Source organism: Schistosoma haematobium, chromosome 1 (genome assembly GCF_000699445.3).
Source record: "Schistosoma haematobium chromosome 1, whole genome shotgun sequence".
Taxonomy (NCBI): domain Eukaryota; kingdom Metazoa; phylum Platyhelminthes; class Trematoda; order Strigeidida; family Schistosomatidae; genus Schistosoma; species Schistosoma haematobium.
Window position 1 is genome coordinate 9743769 of NC_067196.1, and position 26933 is coordinate 9770701.

At 37.6% G+C, this 26933-nt stretch overlaps 1 protein-coding gene across 1 annotated transcript; it reads left to right on the plus strand.

Annotated features, from left to right (window-relative positions):
* The first annotated feature begins 2723 nt into the window (after window positions 1–2723).
* On the plus strand, window positions 2724–26415 carry MRPL4 (54S ribosomal protein L4 mitochondrial). Its single transcript, XM_012939595.3, has 6 exons — window positions 2724–2761; window positions 14534–14673; window positions 15489–15851; window positions 16520–16747; window positions 17145–17383; window positions 24838–26415. The coding sequence occupies exons 2-6, from the start codon at window positions 14638–14640 to the stop codon at window positions 25337–25339; spliced, it is 1368 nt and encodes a 455-aa protein (XP_012795049.1). The 5' UTR covers window positions 2724–2761; window positions 14534–14637; the 3' UTR covers window positions 25340–26415.
* The last annotated feature ends 518 nt before the right edge of the window (window positions 26416–26933 follow it).

Consider the following 26933-nt stretch of genomic DNA (forward strand, 5'->3'; position numbering starts at 1 on the left):
ACAGTAGTGAGGAAAAAACCTTTGCATGAATTAAGCCAAGGTTAGTTTTAGTGCACTTATTTACTCTAGTAGGTTAATCGAAACAATCCAATATTATGGCTGTGGCATGATATGATTACCTAACTTGTAGGAGCGTACATAGAAGACATATGATTGTTAGATCGATTCGTCTCATTATGATAGTCAGCAGTATGCGTCTTAGAAGCCTTTAAAGAGTGCACTTAAGGTGATGGTAGAATAATATATTGAATATAAAAGGCAACACGTTGCAAAAAGAAACCGTCTCTTTAGGCCCAATGCATGTCACCTTCATTAAGTGTCCCATCCTTCATCTTGTCTGGCCTTCTCCAAGCGTTCAGCGTTCAATCAAAGTCTTTTCAGTAGTTGTATGTTCAGCCTCAGGGATTGCGAGGAAAAGAAGCAATGCCCCTACAGCTTCTAATTATCACTTGGTACACTTATATCTGTCTCCAGCAATGGTCGAATGATATTAAACTTTGCGAAATTTATATCCGATATGCTTCGCATGTATTCCGTATACTAATCCCGTTACTAACAACGTCAATATAAAACGTCAACTATGAAAGTGTTGGAAGAACGTATAGTCAAGTCTTTAGACAATACCGTCGAACGATAACTGACAGAAGGAAATATGTATAAATTAGAGTGACAGAGATCGCCAACTCCGTGAGTAATATGTGGCTCACTTGCACAAAGGCAACAAGAGAAGACAGGCTTCACTACCAGATAAAGCTTATGAATAAATTTGTCTCCAATCCGAAAAGCCAATTCCGTTGTGTAGCCGCTCTACGACAAGCCAAAACTGGAGTTTTCGAACTGCTAGATACTAGTGGCTCGACCAACAACGACGGTGACGCCGCTAATCTTCTGGCTGGATAGTACACTCTGACATTTCAACTGACCCTTGACTAACTATTATGATGAAACTTTCATCTACAACTGCACAGGACTTGCGAAAATGAACCTGAGCGCTGACTTGACGTATCGGAATCTGCAGCATCTAAAAAAGACGCATCCTGGTTCAGATATGGTTCATTCTGGTATACTTAGGGAGGCAACTTCAGTCCTGGCAACGTCGCTTAGCGTGATGTTCCCACACTCGCTAAGCCGAGACACATTATCGGAAATTTGGAAGCTGGCTCACATTAAAATAATATTTAAACGAGGTCGGCGCAGAGAACCTTCGAGCTACCGACCGATGGCTCCTCTCCCTAAACCTTCAAAAATTATGAAATCCCTGGTATACATGACTATTAATTATCATTAAACTTCTTTCCACCCCAACATCACAGTTTCATGGAGAGTCATTCGTGTACAACCAACCTATTGACTGTGGTGGACAGATGGACAACCATCCTCGATCGCAAGTAGGTTGGAGTAATCTACCCTGACTTCTCAAAAGCTTATGATAGGGTTAACAATATATGTCATATCAATAAGCTGAAACGATTGGGTATCAGACAACCTCTAATTGATTGGTTCACTTCATACTTGAAAAATCGACATTTTAAGATCAGTGTTAACTTCACTTTCTTTCAGGCTATGGAATGTCCTAGTGGGGTCGTCTAGGGTTCAGTACCAGGACCTCTTCTCTTCTTGATTTATATAAATGATCTTCCTCGACAGGTAACGTCAGACTTATTACGTTTTGCTGGCGACGTGGACCTCGGAGAGGGATACACAACCAAGACGATATACACGCACTTCAGGAGGATCTGACTCCACTTCAAAGTTGGGCAGACAATAACGGACTTACCTTTAACACTTCAAAGTGTGAAGTTGTCCATCTGCGACATGTCGCAGACTATAGTTGCAACTTAGGAAACTCCTCTCTAGTAGTATCCCGAGTCGAAAAAGATTTAGAAGTCCTGGTGCCCTACGATTTAAAGTCTTACAATAACTGTGACAAAAATGCCTTTCGAGCAAACCTCGCACTGGTAACATTGAAGCTCATTTTTGGCCAGTTTAACGGATGAAATTTCCATATAATCTTCAGCAGTTTTATCCGTCCCCACTTAGAGTATGGAAACATAGTCTTTCCTTCCTCACTCCAAGAGGATAAGGACACTCCAACGGCGAGCCACGAAGTCAGTTCGGAGACTCAAATTTAAACCTTGTGAAGAGCGCCTCCAATCACTTAACCTTTACCCATTAGAGTACAGGCGTCTTAGAGGTGACCTTCTGATGTCTTACAGTATCCTTAACACTTCCGGACATCCCCTTAAATACCTACTCAAGTTTAGCCTCAACACGAATCTATAAACAGTTACTACTGAACTGACTAGAACAAGTGCGGTAAAAAGGTTATACCAACTGTCACTGGATATTGTGAAAATTTGGGAACGTACCGAAGCAACAAGAAGCGAACGCAAAGAAATCAATCGGTATTTATGTAACGCATCCGAAATTCTACGCTCTCAGTTTCTAGTCTCGATCATCAGATCGTCTCCATATGATGTTTGTATTGTTTTTAATTGTTGTCAACTACTTTGTTCATTAAACGTAATTCCATTCTATGTGCTTACTTAGTCGTCGACTAACTTTTCCTCTTTCAAATTTTCACATACTGCTCCTCAAACTCTATCAGCACTCAATATACCTTTGGGCTGGGTGCAAACCTATGAAAGGCTGAATGTTATTCATGTAAGCTCGTGACAAACATTGGATATATTAGACACAACAACGGTCCATTGATCATTGGAAAAATAGGAAGCCAATTCAAATCTTTGTCTACCTTAAGGTGAGACATTTATGAAACGTTAGTAAGACTTAATTTCTCATGCTGTCACTAGTACAGTCGACCCTAAACTAAGCGTATCGTGAAAAATAGGTTTTGCGATTTCTCTGAGGTGCCTGCTTAGCGTTTGAGTAGTTTATTATAGTAGTCGATAGTCCTAATTACAGGTTATCCATGTATCAGTGGTAATAATCGTTAGTTGTATTTTCTTAAACAACTAGGAATCTTAATTTTATTTGTCTAGGGAAGAAAAGTATGGCTATATAGATGTGCTTCCTATTACACTCACAGGTTTATAGTGTCGATTCTAATTCAGTTTCTTTAGGCTTTTCAAGGAAAGAGGTCATAGTCCAGATGGCATGAAAACATCATTTGTCTATATTTCTTCTGTACTTGACTGGTGTCATTATCAACTGGTCTTATATCCTGTCTTTGGTGTCAACCTTTCCTCAACTTCCAAACAGTTAAAGTTAGCTGTTGACGCTTGAAATTTCAATACGTTTCAGTAGTGAATCTAAATTTCCAACGTTTTATTCACAAAGATAACAGTTTACAGCAGCTGTAATTTGGTAAGCACTCATTCCACGAGTATCAACTTTGTGCATAGTGAAACTTCATTTGATCATGGGGACGTCGACATTATCAGTGCGGAATATCAGTCTTCAGTAATAAGGATAGGTCTATCGACCTATGTTAATCCTTGCAGTTTTTAATACTGCGGAGGTCCAATCTCGCTTTGAATATATTAACAGAAGGTGCTGATATTACGTGTTTCGGTAGAGAATCCCAGTAATTCACTACTCGGTGCGAGAAACAAAACTCCAGACGTAAACGATTTGATCTCGGTTTTTGAACTTTCTCCAAATGTCCTTTCAAATGATCAGTCCTAGACGAAAGTAAAAGATAAGACATGTTAATACCAAGGTCATCGTTCTTTATACGATAAGCCAATATTAGATCGCCCCGTACTCTACGGTAAGATAACGGAAATAAGTCAAGGTGTCTCAGTCTGTTTTCATAAGATAGGCCAGATAGACCTTGTACCATCTTAGTATCTCGTCGTTGGACTCTTTCCAGCATCTCTGCTTCATATTTGAAACAAGGATTTGCTACTTGAATCCCATATTCTAATTGTGGTCGCACATAAATTGGGTTTACTAGTCTAAATATTTAATCATCTAAATACTGGAAAGACCTAAGAGTAGACCATAATACCCCATAGCCTTTCTCAGTAGCAGCCTCACAGTGACTAGTGGTTTTGAGACCACGGCTTAATACGACTCCTTAATCTTTATAGTTTCTTACTTTGGGTAGCACGAATCCACATATTGTACGATTCATCATATTTACTTATTTGCATCACTACACTCTTGTTAGGATTTACTTCTAGTGGCCATTTGTCCAGCCGTATCACCAATGAGCTAAGATCATTCTGTAATACTATCCTATCCGACATACTGTGTATGGGTCTCCAAATCTTTATGTCATCAGCGGAGAGTAGAACGGATGATTTCGCTATAGTTGGTAATTTATTTACATAAAGTAAAAGGGGAAGAAGACCGAGGGTTGTACCTTGGGGAACTCCACTTTTTACAGGTACCCACGAGGAGAGAGCCCCATTTACTCTTATCCTTTGTCTTTTGTCATGTAGAAAGTTACTTATCGAAACTACGACTGTATAATGGATTCCAAAACGTTCCAGTTTGAATTTAAGACCAAAGTGGGAGACCTTATCGAAGGCCTTACTTAGATCTATGAAGATCACATTCACAGGAATATTCCAATCTTTTGCAGCAGCCCAATCTTCTCTTGCAATGACAAGATTTGTTAATCATGATAGGCTTCTCCGAAAACCATGTTGTTCCCTGGAGAAAAGACATAGTTTATAACAGATATCCGAATGGTTTTTTCCATCAGTTTTACAACTGCACTAGTTAAGCTAACGAGCCTATAGTTACTAACTAAATCCCTACTCCCAGCCTTATACACCGGACTTATTATAGCGTCTTTCTAGTCTCTGGGCAGTCTGGACTGTCTTAGAGACATGTCAAACAGTATCGCTAATGGTTCAGCAATTAAATCTGATATGGCTTTCATAATCCTAGGATGGATATCATCAGGACCACTAGACTTATCAGGTTTGAGATGCTGAAGTAGCCTTAAAACAGTACCTTTCTCAATGACTACAGGGTCCATCAGCGAGCCGCTGGTCGTTCCTCATTACCAATAGAAAACACTACTGAAATATTTCGATAAAGCTTCAGCTTTTTCGGTATCATTTTATGCCAAGATTAATGGATTTTCTCGTATCAAAAGTGATGGAATTCCATCGCTTCTCTGAGTTTGCTTTTTTAAATACGATAATAACCGTTTCGGACTATATTTAGAATCCCTAACCAATTGTTTTTCATATGGTTGTCTAGTCTTACTTAATAACTCTTTACAGGCATTCCTAATCTTACAATAACTGGATCTGTATTGTTCTAAGCCAGTAGAGATGAACATATTCCAGTGCTTCTTCCTTTTCCTAAGAAGTTTCCTGACTGATTTAGTTATCCATGGTGGACTGTTATTCCGTCTTCGCGGTACCAGGTATAGTATGAACGAGGACGTAACTAAACTGAACTAAACTTTAAATACAAACCACGCTTCTTCAACTGATAAGCTAGTATCTACAAACCAATCTGTCTTAGCAGCGCATTCCTGAATGGCTGATATGTTAGCTTTCCATTCCCCCGAATGCCCTGGTACGGCCGAGAGTGTGGTGAGTCCGCTCTCCCTCTCGAAATACTCTCACACGGCCACGCGTATACAGCCTCTGCCAGGGAAGTCCTACTCATCGCCTTCTCGTGGCGGGGGTGTTGTTTACGAAAATGAGAGGACGAAAAGCGAATGTCCGGCGCTTTAACCGGATCACAAACCAATGGTGCACATGGGCTCCAGTATCCTGAGGGAACAAATGGCGTATGAACCAATCTTTGGTCACCGGCTACCATGGGATTGCATCTCCTTACGATGCTCCACTGCCTTGTGGGTTAGACCTTTAGGTCAAAGGCTCGCGGAGTGGCCCCCTAAGATAACCACCTGCTTCGGTTTGGGCACCCGGGCAGTATCACAGCCCACACACAAACGATGTACTCTATGTCTATGGCAACTACTTTTCTCGCTCCGAAAAACAATCGATTCAAATAATTATCATTACTATTATTGTCATTATTAATACTATTATTATTATTATTATTATTATTATTATTATTATCCACATTATTCACCCTCTTTTATACTTATACAGCGGCTCGTCTTTGGTGGAAATCCGACTGTATCTAAACGTTCTCGAGTCACTGTCCGGTCGAAAATTGTATGTTACCATCGAATATGAGTACTGAAGCAGTTTTCTGAAACCACGTGCGCCATTCAAACTGGCTGCCTTCAACGTTCGCACACTTATTCAGGTTGGTCAACAGATAGGACTGGCTATGTCTTTGGAAAGTCTTAATATCGATGTCTGCTGTCTATCCGAGACCCGTATTCAAGACTCTGGTGAAGTACTACAAATTCGCTCTACATCTGTCACTTCAAAAAGATTGTTTTACGTGCGTTTATCCGGGGACCCTGTGGCATCTTCGTCTGGTCTCGCTAGCGTTGGTGTCGCACTAAGCGCTAGAGCTGAGGCAGCACTAATCGATTAGATCCCCATTAACAGTCGGTTATGTGCTGTTAGATTAGAAAGTTCCATCAAAGTGAGAAATCGGCGTGAGAAACGATGTCTTTTCGTTATCTTCGCCTATGCCCCGACAGATTGCAGCCCGGATGCAATCAAGGATGAGTTTTACCACCAGTTAACTGTTCATCTCCAGAAAGTGCGTTCGACAGATATTGTAGTACTAGCCGGAGACTTGAATGCTCAGGTCGGGCGTCTAGGCACAGAAGAGAGTCGTTTAGGTGGCCGATGGGGACTCGTTGGTCTCAGGTCAGATAACGGGGACCGTCTACTGCAACTGTGCACAGACCACAACCTGTTTCCGGCTAGCACTAACTTTCGGCACAGTCATCGCCGATGTGCCGTCTGGCTTCCTCCCTCTGCATCCCAAGCCTGGACTCAGATTGATCACATCGCGATCAGCTACCGCTGGCGTGGTTGTGTACAAGATTGGCGCTCCTTTTGGAGTACCTATCTGGACTCTGACCATGCCTTGGTCTGCGCCAATCTTACCTTACTTTTCAGTGGACAACGAAGTGACCGCCAGCAAAGGATTGATATTAGCAAGCTGGTTGCAACTTCTGTTGCTAGTAAGTATCGAACCGAGCTAGCCTCTAGGCTAGCTACCACTCCACCGAAAAGTATAGATGAGCATTGGTTGCAATTGCATGACGCCATGAAAATGGCGGGAACAGTCAGTTGTGGGTTTGCGAAACGTCCCGCTTTTAAGCTTACGTAAGGACCGAGAAGCCTGGTGGTCGAAGCGTGCTAATGAGCTGGAAGCAGCAGCTGCATCTGGTAATTAACGGAAGCTCTTCCAGCTCATCCGAGCCACTGGCAGCAAGAAGTCTGGTGTGAGTGAAACAATCTGCGAGGATGATGGGATGCCAATGACTAACATCCATCGACGTCTTGGACGATGGGCAGAATTTTTCGAAGGGCAGTTCAACTGGCCTGCTGCTCCGGCAACATCGGTCAGACTGTCCTGCCCTCCATGGCCGGTGACGACTGATCCACCAAACGAGGAGGAAGTCCGCAAGGAACTCCTACTCTTGAAGCGTTACAAATCACCTGGCCCAGATGACTTACCTCCGGCTCTTTTTAAAGATGGTGGTGACTTTTTGACTAAGGAATTGACGACGTTGTTTACAAAGGTTTGGGAACTAGAGAGTGTACCAACGTCATGGAATGAGTCGATAGTTGTCCCTATCTTTAAAAAGGGTTCACGTCGTTCCTGCAACAACTATCGGGGGATAAGTCTACTTCCGATTGCGTCCAAGCTATTGGCTTCCGTCACACTTCGTAGGTTGTTCAAAACCCGAGAAAGATTGACTCGTGAGGAGCAGGCTGGGTTTCGTTCTGGTCGAGGATGTATTGATCATATCTTCACCCTCCGCCAAATGTTAGAACACCGCCATACTTATCAAAGGCCAACAATCGTAGTGTTTCTTGACATCAGGGCTGCCTTCGATTCGTTGGACAGGACTGTTCTCTGGGATTGTCTATTGAAGAAGGGTGTGCCTGAGAAGTTTATTAACATCCTAAAAGCCCTATACAAAAACACCTCAGGCAGAGTGAGGGCATACAACCACCTCTCTCCATTGTTCCATTCGAGCAGTGGGATTAGACAGGGTTGCCCAATCTCACCATTCCTCTTCAACTTTGTCATCAATGACATTCTGGAAACAGCTCTGATGAATGAAAGTAATGGGGGTGTGGATATGTTGCCTGGAGAAAGACTTCTCGACCTTCAGTATGCGGACGATATTGTCTTACTGTGCGATAATACCCAAGCCATGCAATCCTCACTTAATCAGTTGGCAATCAGTGTCCGTAGGTATGGTATGTGCTTTGCACTTTCGAAGTGCAAAGTACTTCTACAAGACTGGCAGGATTCCAATCCTGTACTCACCCTGGATGGTGAGCAGATAGACGTAGTCGAGAAGTTCGTGTATCTGGGTAGCTGCATAAGTGCTGGTGGGGGTGTGAGTGGTGAGATCAATGCACGAATAGTGAAAGCCAGAGCGGCTTATGCCAATCTGGGCCACCTTTGGCGCCTTCGTGATGTTAGTCTGGCTGTAAAAGGTCGGATTTACAACGCGTCGGTAAGAGCAGTTCTGCCCTATGCTTGTTAAACCTGGCCTCTCCGAGTTGAGGACGTTAGACGACTTTCTGTGTTCGATCATCGCTGTCTCCGAAGGATTGCTGACATTCAGTGGCAACACCATGTCAGTAATGCAGAGGTTCGGCATCGTGTGTTCGGGCACAGAGATGATAATTCAATTGGTGTCGCCATCTTGAAACACCGACTTCGGTGGCTTGGACATGTTCTCCGAATGTCATCCCAGAGAATTCCACGTCGTGCATTATTTGCCGACTCTGGGACTGGTTGGAAGAAGCGGAGAGGTGGTCAGTGCATGACATGGTGTCGTGGTATGAAAGAAAGCTGCAAAGGGCTGGCTTGTGTCGGTCCTTCACGACTCCCTGGTTGGGGTCCGAGAGATGGTGCTACACAGTGGCTAGAGACGTTATCAGATATGGCTCAGAATAGAAGCCAGTGGCGATCCTGCTGTAACCTACTTTTACTTTCTTCATAAAAAGTGGTTGTGTCTCCCTTACCTGAAAGGTTTCTTCCGATTGTACCTTTGCGTTCCCTGATTACTAGCACATTACCTTACACCAATCTCTTCGTTATTGTTCTCTCTTTTTTTTGTGCTCCTTAGCTTTCTTTTTCTTTGTATTCCTCTTCGAATATTCATTGTTCTGTGTGGCGCATATATATTGGCGCTCTCTTGTGCCAATATTCATGTGTCCAAATAAATAAATAAATAAATAAAATAGCTTTCCATACATTTGGGCGAGGTGTTACCTGATCGTATAACATGTCCCTAGTTCTAAACGTGAATGACAAAACAGCGTGATCGCTGTTCACTAACGGTGGAAGAATATTTAGGTCGACAATATCCTCAGTATCATGAGTGATTACCAAGTCCAACAGAGAAGAACCTTGGTTAGCACCAAAACGTGTGGGTTTGGATACATGCTGCACTAGTGCATGCTCCATTATTGTTACCAGGATCCTACTATCAAAGGAGTTTGTAGATCCGTCCGTGGTCATTTCAGTCCAACTAATATCAGGTGCATTAAAGTATACTATTATCAAACATCTGGTATTTGCACTTCCAAGATGAATGTGCTCTAAAATAAAGTCATCAGCTAAGCAGATCGGGCTGAGATAGATGACACCGAGCATAAGTGTACTAAGCCCGATAGCCAACTTACAGCTAATGATTTCACAAGTACCGCTGTCATGGGATTCTCTAACAGAGGAGCGGATATTCATATTATTGGCTATATATAACAGGATGCCACCTCCTTTTCTACATCTGTGTCTACCACTCCTGAGATAATGGTATCTGAATAATTCTGGTGTAATGTCTAAGCCATGGGCTAACCAAGTTTCTGTCACTGCTACGATGAGTGGCTTTAATCTGTCCACCAATGCTTCTAATTCATAGAACTTATTTCTTAGACTACGAGCATTGGCATATAAAACTCCTAAGTAGAACGGCCTATCCACACAGGCCTTGGTAGCATTCGCTTCCAAGACCTGACTATCCGAAAACCCACTAGCCGGAGATTTTCCTCACCGTTTTGCCGACGGGTTTCTAGTTCAGCTAATGCTTTCTTTCTTTTTATTCTATCTTCGAGAGACATATCAGGTCTAACCCGCATATCGAAATTGTCGTGACAACGAGCACCACTTAACAAGAGATCTCGTTGCTTTTCTGATCCTAGGTTTACCTTAAGGAGTCTACATGGTCGGGATTCAACATTTTCCTCAGTTCTCTTGCCTATTCTAACCAGTTTTTTTACCTGAACTCCTTTAGAGTCATCTGGTAAGATACTATGAATATATTCTCCCAGCTTCTCTAAATCATGCGCGTGTCTGATTTTGGGATCAGGGTCGTTTGACTCCAGCAATTCGCTCACAATAATATTCGATGAGATTAGATTCTTCTTCTCACTCACGCCAGGGTGGGTTTCTCTCCTACTATCAGATTTTGGTAGTGCATTTAGTGACTTGCTAATCATCTGCTCACTGCCTACAGCCTTTTTCTTTTCATTTCGTTTTCTCCGTACTGTAGTCCATTTTTCATCCCTCAGGACACTGGGACTATTTGGAGCAGTGACGGTGCATGGTTATCAATGTCAGTATCAGGTGGTATCACCCCCGTCGTTAATGTTAACGGAGATTTTACTTTCCGGTCAGTCATAGTCGGTTGTCTAAGGCGTCTCGTAACAGCACGTACTACACTGACACATTCGTCACTGTCAGTGCTCGTGTTATCAGTGCATGCGCCATCGTTCTTCTTACAGGCCAAAGCCAATAGGCTCATAGCCTCCTGTATTAGTAACGTCTTATTTGCACAGCAACACATGCAAAGCCAATTTGAGTTAGGCTTCGAACATCTTTTGTATGCAGTGGGACTTAAACGGGTGCACATCTTATGGAACCACGTTTTGCATTCATCACACTGCATTCAGATTAAGATGTAAAGCACAATATGATCACAGTATGAACATAGTGTCAGTCAACGAGTAAAAGGGTACCACAAGACAAACTTTAGCAAGATTTCAAACCTTAACTAAAGTACTTTGATTCAGACCAAGAATGCTTTTAATGCAATAATTACACAAAAGCAAGGGTAATCATAACAAGTACAAAATCACTGCCCTTTTCGAAACACCGACGACGAACTAATTTGACACAGAAACGATACTCTAATCAAATACTTTAACTGAAATAAATTCAATTAAAGTGAAAGCAGTAGACTTGGTACGTAATAAACTATCAAAACAATAGAATCCCGCGAGCGGGATCGTGGATTCGCACTGCTGAGGAGTCCCACAATAGGACGAAACGGCCGTCCAGTGCTTCCAGGTTTCCAAAGGTGGTCTAACATCAATCGGTTCATGATCTCAATCAAAAACTTAATAACCTCCACAACCCCTATACTAGCAAAACAATAGAATTTACTCAGCGAGGAAAAATACCATTGTCCTTTTAATTAGCGCACGCCATTAGTTGATTCCTGCTTTTGAAGCATTTATTTAGACTCCTCAAGTTGTTTTAAGTGCCTTTCAGTACTTTTATAGACTCTTGAAAAGTATACGTGATGAACTTTTTCCAACACATGAAGTCGTAAAACCTCAAGAATGTATTCGAAGAATTAGAAAAATAGTTTGTGGAACATAACTGAGATATTTAAAATCATGATTCTGATTCTCTAACGAGAATCAAATTACGAAGCCAAATAGTCCACAAATGTTCAGACTGGCCAGATTTTTAAATGTTGTTTGATGAATTATTGGAGCGAAAAGAATATGACAAAGAGTAGGCTATCGAAGCAATAAGAAATCACGTTCGCTTATTTTTTTAAAATACTTTTTTCATATCGATATGACAATGTTAGATATGTGTTTCTTGTCTGCCTAATGCAAGTTAATGATATAGTTATTGGTTCTTATCTAATTTAGGAGAATATTTTACACCGTTGTGTATATGGATCATTGGGCTAATTTGAAAAGTCGCTCTGTTGCTGATAGGTTAGCCACCTATAAAGTATCGCTACTATTGAAAAAAAACTTTTGTAGTTCTACCAACTTACATTTCAACCACCACTAGTTGGTTCGAGTCGTAGAAAAGCCGATGATAGGCAGAACACGTCATACCTAGTTTGTGAAATAACTGATGGTTAACATGAATTATGTTTTAAAGTGTGGAATTTCTAAGTGGGGTCACTGAGATGATAGATAATAGTTTTTACAGACCATACTTGACATGATTTAGGACTAGTTGTTGTTTCACAAATGCATTAACACACTTCCTTGAACTATATCTGCTTGATATTATAGCTTACCTACTAATTCTGCTGTAACTAAGAAATTATGTAAGAATGCTGTTTAGAGGGTGATATTCTTGCCATGTGTTTATGAAGTTTCATATAATCTTAAGTAAACTATATATTGGTTATTACTGGGCACAAATTTCCCAAAATTCGATGTTGTCTAACTTGAAGGTTTTGTCGACGAACTCAAAAACGATGAATCATAAGTTGCGAGTAATTGTGTTGAATTATGCTACTTATTCGTTATAGAAGTCAGTCAGCCATCCATAACGTAGAACCAGGCACATATATTCATCGGTCCAGGTTGCCATACGTCATTTAGAAGTCAGTCAATAATGTTCAACATAATACCTGGTACAGATGTACACTGAACCAAATTGCCATACCACATAACCACAACAAAATGAGATTAATAGGATCTATAGCAAAAGTGGCCGAAATAATGTAATAATAATAATGCGAAAAACTGAACGCTGAAAATATAATCCGAAAGGACTGGGTGGCAAAGTATCTATTAAAGGGTACTGGGATTCAATATCTAGATGACAACGAAGAGTGAATAGACCTGTTCCATTTTGAACTATTCTGTGTTATGTCATTCAGCGTCTCCAACCGCTGATCCCGGTCATCTCACGGATCCCAACTAAATAGTTTTCATTAACACGGCTCAGACCAACAGTCAGTAACTTCATAAACTAATTTTGTGTCTTAGTCCGACAATCCCCAACCTTCTCCCAGAGCATTTTGGCTCCAGAAAATATCGTCTGTCGAAGTAGGTGGTGCCTGGACATGTCATAGTCACCTTGACGATAACACCAACCGATTTGGCATATTTACGTAGCACCTTATGTATAACCAATATTACTTGGTTGTTCCATAAAATGTTATATCTTGTGGCCTGAGTGCTCTGTTAATGTATAACGTAACGATACCACCAATCAAAGCAGTGAATTATCGATCGGACCAAGGACGCGTAAAACACATATGAGCAGCCTAGAGTCCTGATTACTCCTACTTTCCGTTTAGCTCAGCCAGTTAAGTACAGAACACCAATCTCAACCTCTGCAATATGAATCATTTTTTTCAAACATACTCGGTTTATATACCAATCAAACAGACCACAACGTACCATAAAATAGAAATAAAATTTTACAAAATTTGGCCAAATGTGTCTGTGAGTGTGGGAGGCAGTGATTAATAGACAGGGCATAATTCAAGAATGGTAAAACGTATAATAATGGTTCATAGGTCAAAATAAAGCTTATAATAAGAGGAATATGAATACGAATAGTTTAGTTATTTAACAATTATACGATAAAAATATACGTTTAGTATTGGTCCATAAATGGATCCCAAAGTTACCATTCATTATGTTTATCGGGACCTAACAAACGAGAATCGTTTTAAAGATACTTATGATCGATAGCCGGCCTTCGCATGTCCTACTTTCATAGATCATTTTTCCCAGCCATATAGTAGAACAGAGCAGACTTATGCGTAGTATATACGTCCTTCGGTTGATTGATGGATATCTCCATACTCCACAGGTAATACACTTTGAAAAAGTCACATGTGACATTATTTGTAAAATTCTGGATTGTATTTTGTTTCATTTCTACAGAAGGCTACTACCTTAAAAAGCAGTCACTGTTTGCTTAAATATTACCAACAACTCTGATGTCACAAATACGGTTAGATGCAAATTCTCTGATCACATTGGTGATAGATCAATATTATTCTATACAAACATGTTCTTTAACCTCCTTGGATATTTCCAAAAGGCACTTATCTGTTATCAAGAGGTTTCTCAACAATTCTTGTTAAACATAGTATCTGGGATGATTTCATGCTAGTCAGTAACTTTTGTAGTTGTGTGTTAGACAACAGCTGTTTATTGACTTCGTAATTTTACTGTTATTTTCTCACAGACATTGGTCATTTATAATTGGCGCCTAGATCGCATACGTACTTACTCGGTAAATGCGCTTATAAAGGTACACATATTAGTTCTGGCTGTACACTGTAGACAAAAATAATTTCAGTGAATTACATCACTTTACCTCCACCACTTTCGTTTGTGTAAATTGTACAGATTTCTAGCATACTACGAACTTTAGCATTTTAAAGTTTTCATGCACGTATGCATTTCTCGTATTATTTCAGACTTTCTTCACTGTGGGATCTTTTGGCATCATACGCCTGTCAGATACTGATTTCATGCTTCATTCTATTCGTTATTATCTGTGGGAGAAATAAAAAAACTAATTATGGTTTTTCATATACGTGAAATTACCAGCTTACTAGTAGGTTAAAACAAATTGTTTCTTTTCGCAATTCTTGATCCAATGTTTTGGTGTATTATGAAAAGCAGTTTTGATTATAAGTTGAATTTTTATCACATGTAGAGATATAATGGTTATTGAAGTTTTATAATTCACTGAACATGTATTTGGACACATTCTCTTTCCATAGAATGAACAATTAACTACTTAGTATCTGATCAACAGTGATTAATAGAAAGGTTGCCAAACAAGATATAGTTACTGTTCTGCTTCTTTGACAGCTTCTTTCTGTACATTTTTCGTGCACAAAAGTTATTTAGCGGCTTGCCTACACTTCTGCCCTACCATATATAATATTTTGCGTATGTGCAAAGGAATACTATTGATTTTAATGTATAATTTATCTGGTTACTCCGTGATGTATAGAAACACAATCTTCTAATGGTGTATTTAACATCCATCGTAACTGCGGTAATTTCAATTATGCCTACCAACTGTCGGTTAGAATTATGTACAGGATCAGTCACTCTTGTATAATGAAATCGTTAAGCATAGAGTGCAGAATCAAATCCAGGATTTAAAGCATCGCGTGCGAACGCACAACTTCTGAACCACTGAGCTCCATACTGAATTTTTTAAATTCTAAGAATTATACACTTTTGAATTATGAAGTTAAAAATTTACCGAAATATTTTCTAATATGTTCAAAATAAGTTTTATGGTTGCTCTTTTCAACATTTATTACATGTAGTTGTCTTCAATATTTTAGAGTCTCACGTATTGTTCCTACTTACTGAATTGTGTTTTCATTTCAACTATTTTATTCTCGTTTTCAGGTAAAATATGGATGTGATTCATTCCTAAAACACAATTACAATATTATTCTAACAAGAAGTGCTTCATCTCGTCCATTTAAAATACCGGAAACAAATACAAGATGTGATGAGCTACAACCAGAACCATCGAACCAACCAATTATGACATCAAGAAAACTTCAACCTCCGGTTTACTGTTCTGCTAATTCTCGTGGTTCTCGATTAACATGGTTAGAAACATTGAAACCACTAGGCGTTTCAAAATCTTCCAATTCTCAAAGTTTACTTGGTATGATTGATTTGCATCCAGATATATTTGCTGTATTTCCACGTATCGATTTGGTGCATAAAAATTTATACTGGCAAGCTCATTATCGGTTAATTGTAAGTTAATAAATAGTTGAAATCTTCTTCTTTGCACTCATATATATATATATATATACTTACAGTGTATTCACTATTTTTAAAGAACCGATGCTTATCTCGTTAATGGTAATAGACGATTCTTGCCCTTGGTCTTCAAATTATATATCTAACTAACAGTCCGCTAAACCAACTTTAAGTTTGTTTTCATATTTTTTATGCTATTCGACTAATCTAAGGTTTCCTGTATCTGAGGTTTCACCTAAATGTTCATAGTTAGCATTAAGAAAAACCGTTGAAAACCAGGAAGCACTGGACAACTGCTTCGTCCTATTATAGGACTTCGGCTTCTTGCGAGACCTTAGTTCTTGAGTCCGATCCCTGGTGGGGTCGTGGATCGTCGATGCTAAGGAGTCTCATACTACGATGAAACAGTTTTCAGTGCTTCCTGCTTTTCTCTAGTTATTTATCTAGAATTAGTTCTTAATATTAACTATAAAATTCAAGTCTCTAACAATCTGTATAGTGATTAAACTGTTGTCGAACAATTTTTAGTTCTTGTGAATAAGGTGAAATGTTATGGAGATGCTGATTATTTTTCTGTTTTATATGTAAATATTGAATAAATGAGTTAATCATTTAATGTCTATTTTAAATGAGTTGACGTTTTTTAAAAAATAATTCCCTAGGATTGGCGTTGTATAACAACACGAGCAGAATTATCCTATCGAACTAGAAAAAAACCTTGGCCTCAAAAAAAAACTGGAAAAGCTCGACATGGTAATCGTCGTACTCATATATGGCTCAATGGAGGACAGTGTAAAGGCCCACGTGGACCAGAGTCTTTTTTCTATCTTCTCCCTTATAATGAACGCCTTGCTGGTTTATTATCAATGTTATCTATAAAGCATGCACAGGTAATTTTTGTTTCTATCGAAAGTAAATAATGAATTATGTAGATTTCTGGAATTTCTAATTGTATCTGAGTTTATTTCCCATATATAAAATAGTTCTGCATTGCAATCCGGAAGGTGAAAGCATTTTGTTCATTTTTATCCAAGACTTCTTATTTTGGGAAAGATATATTGGATGAACGCTTATCACACATGTTTTGGTGATTGTAAAAAGAAAAGAAAAGGAAAGAAAAAAGGTGCTTTGAACTCAAAGTATTCACAAAATGAACTCCGTTAACTGAAAATCGAATCTTGTACAAGATGCTGATGTTGATTTAAATTTCCCATTTTTAAATTGAAAACTTATTCCTAAATTAATTGTTAAACTTAATCTTTTTATCTCATTTATTTCCTTCTGTAGAATGACTTACATATTGTTGATGATTTTATGCTTTCAAAAACGTTGGAAGAAGATGCTAAAACTATTTTAACTGAAGCACAAACTGCTTCTCTTAACTTGAATGATTTGGAAGATCCACTCTCTGCACTTAATAAAACACGTCATTATCGTTTAACTAAAACAATGAACGAAGCAGCAATATATATTCGTCAATTGGCAGATCTACGTTGTTGGGGTCCATCTATTTTGTTTGTCGATGCGTAAGTGTAGATCCGCATTATACATTTATGAAGTATAGATCATATAAGTTAGTTTTGAAAGATTTCGTAACTGTAGTCAACAAAAAGCTTTGAATCAAAATATCGTGCTGTTATTTTTTAAAATCCCGGCAGTCCATACAATTGTATTGCTCATCCGCATCACTGGTCGTATTATTCTAAGTAGTGATCATATATTATTTCCTCATCTGATCATCTATCTTATGATTTAGAGGTTAATTATTACTTTAGTTACTATCTTGTTCATTTGTAGGTTATGAAAAATATAATGATTTTTTAGATTGAAATACTCTTTTGAGCAGTTGAATTTTTACCCTTTCATTAGGTTCTCGTTATTCGGCTTCTTGTAGGAAATTTTAAACCTCTGAATAGTTACATTGGGACATTTTTGTACTTGTTAGCAGTATACGCTGTCGATTATGTTCTTAGCTACACTTTGGATTCTAATCGACTACTTCATTGGTATTGCACTAATCTCATACATTTGATCGATTCTACCTGTTTCTGAGAAGTTGCAAGTGTCATCTAATATATTTATCTGTAGTTGTTTAGCCTGTATCATTCCATAGGGTGTTTCTTTGAGTTTTAACCCTAAGAATTCTCTTCATAAGGTATAAATCAATTTTAAGTTTCATCGACCATAAATAAATGAATTACTCCAACTGTTTTCTAGAATGCGATGTAACTGTGTTGATTTTGTACTATTAAAGTTTTATCGATGGTAGTGCTTATCCTTATCCTGTGATGTCTCCTTTTTTTAAACTGCTGTTTGAGCCCGAATTTACAAGTGTTTATCACAACCTACACTACATGTTTCCCTCGTTCGGGTACTTGTATTTTTAAGTTAGAACTTTTCCCTAGTTCTTTGATAGCTAACTTCAATGTATCTATGATTGGTTAGGCTATCAAATTAAACATTTCTAAGACGACTTTCTTCTTTCATATCAACTCTTTATAGGAATTAAAGCAATTAACATTAGTTTATACATGATTCCTAATAGATAACTATAATGGAGTGAAGATCTACTACCAATTAGACTTCTCCAACCCTAATCCATTTTTTGGCCCAGTAACTGTAAGAACATTTTTCGATTTTATGATATATATATATAGTATCATTAGTGATCTCACGAAACAGTGTAGCTTGAAACCAATTGCATAAACTTGTAGGTGATGGAAAAGATCCACTATCAATTGTTTACATAGCCATGTTAAATACACTTCGAATCTTTTTGTTCACTCAGAAGAAAAAATATTTTCTTTTACGGCCAACACAAAATCTGAGGATTACGATCTAACGTCTCCGTACGCTACCATGTACATTTTTTGGCATAATAGTATCACTGCATAACCTAATATGTTCATTCATGTCTCATTCTGTATAATTGTCTGTTTCTAGTTTACATTCTACTGTTTAAAGTACTGAAGAATTTTCATACACATAGTTCCCTTTATTATTTTAAAGAGAGTAAGAACAAAGGTTGGTGCAGAATAATATGAATTCATTTTATTTCGTTAGGTTCTCATCAGCTGCTTACAACCTAAAATATTTGAAATTTAACGTTATTATAGATATTGACATACTTATACAACAGAGGGCGATGAAGGATGAATATATGTAACATAATGTGGTAAAGATTTCGTTAGAGTTAATGAGGTCATCAAATTTTTTGTTTCGAATATATAGAGTTTGGGAGGGAAGGTTCCAGAAAATTGAAATAGTGATTAGAAATCATGGAATTAAAACACATTAGACGATTATGTAATGAAGTAACTGAAAATAGATTAATGTTAATAAAGAGAGATATGAATTGAAATTGGTCAGTTATGAGTGATGTAATTATAAAATTCAGAAAGAGTTGAAATGACGTAATAAAAATAAAATAAACGGGGTTGGGGTGAATGTTACCAGGGCAAGGAAAGATTTATTACTGTTTCTTTTTGTATACAAAGATCTGGTTTTAAACGTTTGATTGCTATTGCTTCGGCGAATTTCAAAAGGTTTGAATTTGATTGTTTGTTGATTACCCTGAAGGACTTCAGTATATCGACTTCGTGTCCTGTGTCAATGAGATGTCTTGCGACAGCGCTGCTGAATGCTTTTAGTCCGTTTGATCTCAAACTCTTCGGAATATGTTCTTTGAATCGGACGTAGGCTCTCCTTTCTGTTCTACCAATGTAACTGCTTTGGCAGATACATGTAAATTTGTATATACAGTTGGTGGTAACATGAAAGGGATACCTGTCGACCTTTGATTGTTTCAAAGAACATGTCGTTTTGGACAGGACAATCAGTTTAGCTGCAGGATATGTTTTTGTTAGTGCAGTTTTTAGTCTCATATTGATCGATCCTGTGACATTATCGCCTTTGAATTGAAGTTGAATAAAAACAGGTTTTTTATTTACTGTAGTTTCTTTGGGTGTTTTATCTTCACGTTTTCCATATTTCTCAATGAATTTCAATGGGTATCCGTTATTTCTTAAACACTTTTTAACATTCATAATTTCCTCTTCTATTGTATCTGCAGTGCATATTCTTTCTGTCCTATGAAACAGTGTTTTAACAAGCGCCTTTTTATAATTGATTGGACAAAAACTGTTGAAATTGAGATAATTACCATTCCATGTGTCTTTCTTATAAACTGAGCGTTGAACTGTGCCATCCTTTCTTCGTTTTATCGCTATATCGAGGAAATGGAACATGTTTTCTTTTTCATGTTCCATAGTGAAATGAATATTTGGATGAGCTTCATTGAAAAACTTTAACAGATTTGTTGCATGTTGTTGATTATTACATAAGACGAATGTATCATCAACATACCTCGAATAATACATCATTTCATCAATCGCTCCTTTGAGCTTGGTTCTTTCGAGGTTAGCCATGAAAAAGTGTTTAAGAAATAACGGATACCCATTGAAATTCATTGAGAAATATGGAAAACGTGAAGATAAAACACCCAAAGAAACTACAGTAAATAAAAAACCTGTTTTTATTCAACTTCAATTCAAAGGCGATAATGTCACAGGATCGATCAATATGAGACTAAAAACTGCACTAACAAAAACATATCCTGCAGCTAAACTGATTGTCCTGTCCAAAACGACATGTTCTTTGAAACAATCAAAGGTCGACAGGTATCCCTTTCATGTTACCACCAACTGTATATACAAATTTACATGTATCTGCCAAAGCAGTTACATTGGTAGAACAGAAAGGAGAGCCTACGTCCGATTCAAAGAACATATTCCGAAGAGTTTGAGATCAAACGGACTAAAAGCATTCAGCAGCGCTGTCGCAAGACATCTCATTGACACAGGACACGAAGTCGATATACTGAAGTCCTTCAGGGTAATCAACAAACAATCAAATTCAAACCTTTTGAAATTCGCCGAAGCAATAGCAATCAAACGTTTAAAACCAGATCTTTGTATACAAAAAGAAACAGTAATAAATCTTTCCTTGCCCTGGTAACATTCACCCCAACCCCGTTTATTTTATTTTTATTACGTCATTTCAACTCTTTCTGAATTTTATAATTACATCACTCATAACTGACCAATTTCAATTCATATCTCTCTTTATTAACATTAATCTATTTTCAGTTACTTCATTACATAATCGTCTAATGTGTTTTAATTCCATGATTTCTAATCACTATTTCAATTTTCTGGAACCTTCCCTCCCAAACTCTATATATTCGAAACAAAAATTTGATGACCTCATTAACTCTAACGAAATCTTTACCACATTATGTTACATATATTCATCCTTCATCGCCCTCTGTTGTATAAGTATGTCAATATCTATAATAACGTTAAATTTCAAATATTTTAGGTTGTAAGCAGCTGATGAGAACCTAACGAAATAAAATGAATTCATATTATTCTGCACCAACCTTTGTTCTTACTCTCTTTAAAATAATAAAGGGAACTATGTGTATGAAATTTCTGAAAATGCGTCTCCCTGCACAGTCATTCAAGTCACTGAATCGCCTAGTGACAATACGCTGCAGAATATCGAGAGAAATTACCCGACTTAAGTTTTTTGATGAATGTCTCAAGTCATGCCGTTTCCCACGTCAATTCTTAAAATGTTTGCGCTCATGTAAACTTCCACCTTCTCTTAAAAACCTTCGACGCATCACAAAATCTCACATAGAATCTACAAAGTTACTGGTTGAACGTTTGAGAACAGAAACTAATGCCTTTGATGAATTAGTTAACGGTATGAGTATCGTATGTCGCATAAAATTTATCAATTTTATCCAAGCATTGCAAAACAAAATAAGCAAGAACTTCCTCGTAACTTTGTCCAAGTCTCTATCAAAGGAACAACTTTGTTTCGGCTTCCCAGAAAACCCTGAAAATTCCCTCTACAATCTGTCAACAGTGAAGTTAAATCAGATAGAAACAGAAGCCTTGTCTCTTGGATTTAAATTTCATATCCCCAAAACACATGCCGAAAGAATCGACACAGAAACTCAATTTGAGAATTTATTTGATCAAATTAAAGAGTTGCACCCAGTTAGCGAAGAAAAGAAAGGCTGGTTTAAATCTAAACTAGTCGATATCGCAAACCAATACCTCGTCTCACCCACAACGCAATCTAAGCTGTTATCCAAAGAACACCTAACAGCACTACGAAATATTAAAAGAAATGATGATATAATGATATTACGGTCAGATAAAGGTTCAAGTGTTGTCCTAATGAACACAACAGATTATGTCTCTAAGATGAACTCCATTTTGAGTGACCACACGAGATTCAAGTTGGAAAAAGTAACAAAGACTTAACTGACTCCACCGAGAAAAGAATCACGAAAGTACTCAGAGACCTACTGAAAAAGAAGATGATCGACAATTCTACTTACAATAACCTACGACCTCGTGGGTCTCGTTTGCCCCACATGTATGGTCTACCGAAAATACATAAACAAGATAATCCTCTTAGACCTATTATGTCAATGATCAATTCACCATACCACAACGTTGCAAGATGGCTGGCAGATAAATTAGAACCACTTCGTCAACGATTAGCTGCTTATACACTGAAGGATTCATTTGTATTTGCTGATAGCATGAATCACATGAATATTGCTGGTAAGTTTATGGTTTCGTTTGATGTGACATCATTGTTTACAAAAATACCACTTCTTGAAACCATAGACATAATTTGTCAACATCCCGATATCCTACCTCTACCAGCAATAGAATTCAAACGTCTATTACTCTTGTGTACAAAAGATGTTCAGTTCCAGTTCAACAATACTATATACCGACAAACCGATGGTGTAGCAATGGGAAGTCCGTTAGGCCCCGTCCTAGCAGACATTTTCATGGCTAACCTCGAAAGAACCAGGCTCAAAGGAGCGATTGATGAAATGATGTATTATTCGAGGTATGTTGATGATACATTCATCTTATGTAATAATCAACAACATGCAACAAATCTGTTAAAGTTTTTCAATGAAGCTCATCCAAATATTCATTTCACTATGGAACATGAAAAAGAAAACATGTTCCATTTCCTCGATATAGCGATAAAACGAAGAAAGGATGGCACAGTTCAACGCTCAGTTTATAAGAAAGACACATGGAATGGTAATTATCTCAATTTCAACAGTTTTTGTCCAATCAATTATAAAAAGGCGCTTGTTAAAACACTGTTTCATAGGACAGAAAGAATATGCACTGCAGATACAATAGAAGAGGAAATTATGAATGTTAAAAAGTGTTTAAGAAATAACGGATACCCATTGAAATTCATTGAGAAATATGGAAAACGTGAAGATAAAACACCCAAAGAAACTACAGTAAATAAAAAACCTGTTTTTATTCAACTTCAATTCAAAGGCGATAATGTCACAGGATCGATCAATATGAGACTAAAAACTGCACTAACAAAAACATATCCTGCAGCTAAACTGATTGTCCTGTCCAAAACGACATGTTCTTTGAAACAATCAAAGGTCGACAGGTATCCCTTTCATGTTACCACCAACTGTATATACAAATTTACATGTATCTGCCAAAGCAGTTACATTGGTAGAACAGAAAGGAGAGCCTACGTCCGATTCAAAGAACATATTCCGAAGAGTTTGAGATCAAACGGACTAAAAGCATTCAGCAGCGCTGTCGCAAGACATCTCATTGACACAGGACACGAAGTCGATATACTGAAGTCCTTCAGGGTAATCAACAAACAATCAAATTCAAACCTTTTGAAATTCGCCGAAGCAATAGCAATCAAACGTTTAAAACCAGATCTTTGTATACAAAAAGAAACAGTAATAAATCTTTCCTTGCCCTGGTAACATTCACCCCAACCCCGTTTATTTTATTTTTATTACGTCATTTCAACTCTTTCTGAATTTTATAATTACATCACTCATAACTGACCAATTTCAATTCATATCTCTCTTTATTAACATTAATCTATTTTCAGTTACTTCATTACATAATCGTCTAATGTGTTTTAATTCCATGATTTCTAATCACTATTTCAATTTTCTGGAACCTTCCCTCCCAAACTCTATATATTCGAAACAAAAAATTTGATGACCTCATTAACTCTAACGAAATCTTTACCACATTATGTTACATATATTCATCCTTCATCGCCCTCTGTTGTATAAGTATGTCAATATCTATAATAACGTTAAATTTCAAATATTTTAGGTTGTAAGCAGCTGATGAGAACCTAACGAAATAAAATGAATTCATATTATTCTGCACCAACCTTTGTTCTTACTGAAGAATTATTCTTTCTAGAATACTGACTAGCAATTTGTGTGTTAAAGTACTATCTAATCTTGATTTTTCCCACCAACTTTATATCTATCTAGTTTAGTGGAAGACAAAACAGATTAGAGGGTAGCGAATTATTGATCGGACCAAAGACGCACATACACGTAGAACGACCTAGGGTTCTGATTGGCCCCGCTTCCCTTTCTAGCCCACTCAGTTGAGTCCAGAACACAAGTCACAGCCTCTGAGTTATGAATCATTATATTTCAAACATACTTTGTTTATATACCAGTCAAGCAGACCACATCGTACGATAAAATAGAAAATAACATTGTACAATATTAACCAGTAGGAAAATAACACGTTAAATAAATATTGACCAATAAGATAATACCATTTCATGTCCAAGGATAGCATTAGGCTTAACAGAATAATTTTTGGGATATTTTCCTGAATATCCCAACATTGGTACTTACAGGTTTCAAGATATTACCTACCAATATACGTTGATGTAGAATTTTGATTATGTTTGACCACTTTAAGTAGCCTTGATATTTGAAATTTCATGTTATCATTTCTTGATATATGTGACTAGTATAAGTAGGATGTTACTTTTATTTGTCTTTCCTTACTATGATAGCAGCAATTTGTTATCATTTATCATGTAAATTTTTTGTCTTTTTTTAAAGACATTCTCCAGCAAGTCAATTGGCAGTCCCATGTCCTGGGAGCGAAAACATTGATAATGATAAAACAGACAACATGAACTCTAGTTATGATAATCTAGCAATTAGTTTGGCATGCGGTTCCTATGAAAATCATGTGAAGAGCGAGATTTCACCGGAGTCATCAGCATTCAAACTTGATTCTATTGCTCCACGAGCTACTCATCCTGGTAGAGGTTTAACATTAATGCCAGTTCACAGTTTAAATGTTTGGTCTATGGTACATCATGACACATTAGTCATATCATTAAAAGCGTTAGAAATGTTAGAAGAGAGACTTATCGCTGCCCAAACTGTTGTAGTTCGTGACGAGTACAGCGAGGCACCGTATTTGCATCCTACAACTCCTGATTGGTTCACTGCTGAAGTGGATGGACAAGCGGATGACTATGTAAATAAATCGTTTGAGAACAGACACTTTACTGATATTATAGGCTCATCAAAATGGCGAAGAGATACTCTTTGATTTGTCCACCTTACAGTTATGATTTATATTATTTCCTAAGCCAATAAATCATAATCCTACTAATTTTTTTGTATTAACTGTTGCGTCATGTAGTGGGTGTTTTCTTCTGTGTTCTTTGACAGACAGTGTGTGGCTGGGTATAATTATTTGTACTTCGTTATGCCAGTTCGTAAAGCGAGTAAAATTAACTTCGTTGAAATGACTTTAATTCTAGGATATAAAATAATTGTTCCGAGTTATAGGTAGACTTATGTTGCGGCCACCCTTTAAGTCCAGATCCATACAAAAACATTTATTCGAGAAAAGAATTCCGGCTTCCTTCCATGTTCTCTACAAAGCGGCCTGGATAGTTATTTTCAGTCAACGTTTCTCTGAGGAACGCATGTCTTTCATTATCATGAATGTTACTTATTCGGTAACATAAAGAGTGAATAAGATTCCTCTTTCTGCTTAATGCAAGTAAGCTGTAAAAGTTGAGCGTCTCATGTTTCTTTTCGGCAAATGGACTTTTTTAGGGACCCATCACTCCTTGCTTAAATGACCAGCCCAGTAGAAATTGGGTCAGATTTACTTCTAAAAGTTTTGGTCAATATTTAAACATCGTAGTTTAACTATAAAAACGGTTCTGCATTCCCCAAATCCACTTAGCTTCCTTCATTTTTCCGATATAAATCGCACTCATCATGCTCTGCTGGTTTTTATAATCATTGTATGATGAACAAAAGTTAAGCCTAGGGTTAGGTCTTAACTCATTCTCAGGTGAATAACCTGTAGGATTAGATTGTTTTAATCGTTCATGACATTTAATCATGTTATTTCCCTATTAATAATTTATACATTAGCATATTTACTTCTTAGACCAAACGATCTTTATTTTTACTGATTTGGTGTTCCGTTTTCCGATACCACTTTATTTGAAGATTTTAGTCAATATTCCTTCCTAATAAGCAGTCATCATTCAGCCACATCGTACCAGTGTATTACGTCTGCCAATAGGCACTAGATCCACTCACCTAAAGTGATAAATCGTATCTGGAAAACGATCATGAATTGTATCATCTAGAGTTCAGTTGAGGTATGAAGGCGATTTACGATAAGGAGTCAATACAGTAATAATTAGCAACTAGGTTTGGGCACAATCAATAAACTTTTATACATGGGTTATTGAGGCCTATGTCTTGAGCTAACATCAGTTATAATTCAAGTATGAAAATTACCTAGTAATCCGATAAGTGTGTTCATATACTTCAGTCTTTACATTTGACATCATATTTTTAGGTGGAAAAGAAGTTTCCGTACAGTCAAATAAGCTTAGTTGATATTTTCTGAGTCAGTACAATATTTCGAAGCATCAATAACATGCGACAAAATATTGTAACTAGTAATTTCCAGAGCTAATCAGTACGTAATCCAGCAGTTATGACGTGAAGAGAGCTAGAAACAGAAAAATGAAGTAAAAAGTTCGGTTCTGGCCAAGTCGGATTCTGTTTTTTTACATCGGCCTCGAGAGACTTGGGTCAAGGAGGTTTCGCCTGTCCTGATAAGCGATCCGTAACGTCTCTCTGGATGACCAATAATCAGCTGTGCGATAGTT

Excerpts from the sequence above, each read along its gene's own strand:
- MRPL4 (XM_012939595.3), top strand. The coding sequence starts at position 14,638 with ATGGTTTTTCATATACGTGAAATTACCAGCTTACTA. Across the intron at positions 15,852-16,519 it reads AAGCTCATTATCGGTTAATT|GATTGGCGTTGTATAACAAC; the intron begins GTAAGTTAATAA and ends ATAATTCCCTAG. Across the intron at positions 16,748-17,144 it reads TATCTATAAAGCATGCACAG|AATGACTTACATATTGTTGA; the intron begins GTAATTTTTGTT and ends TTCCTTCTGTAG.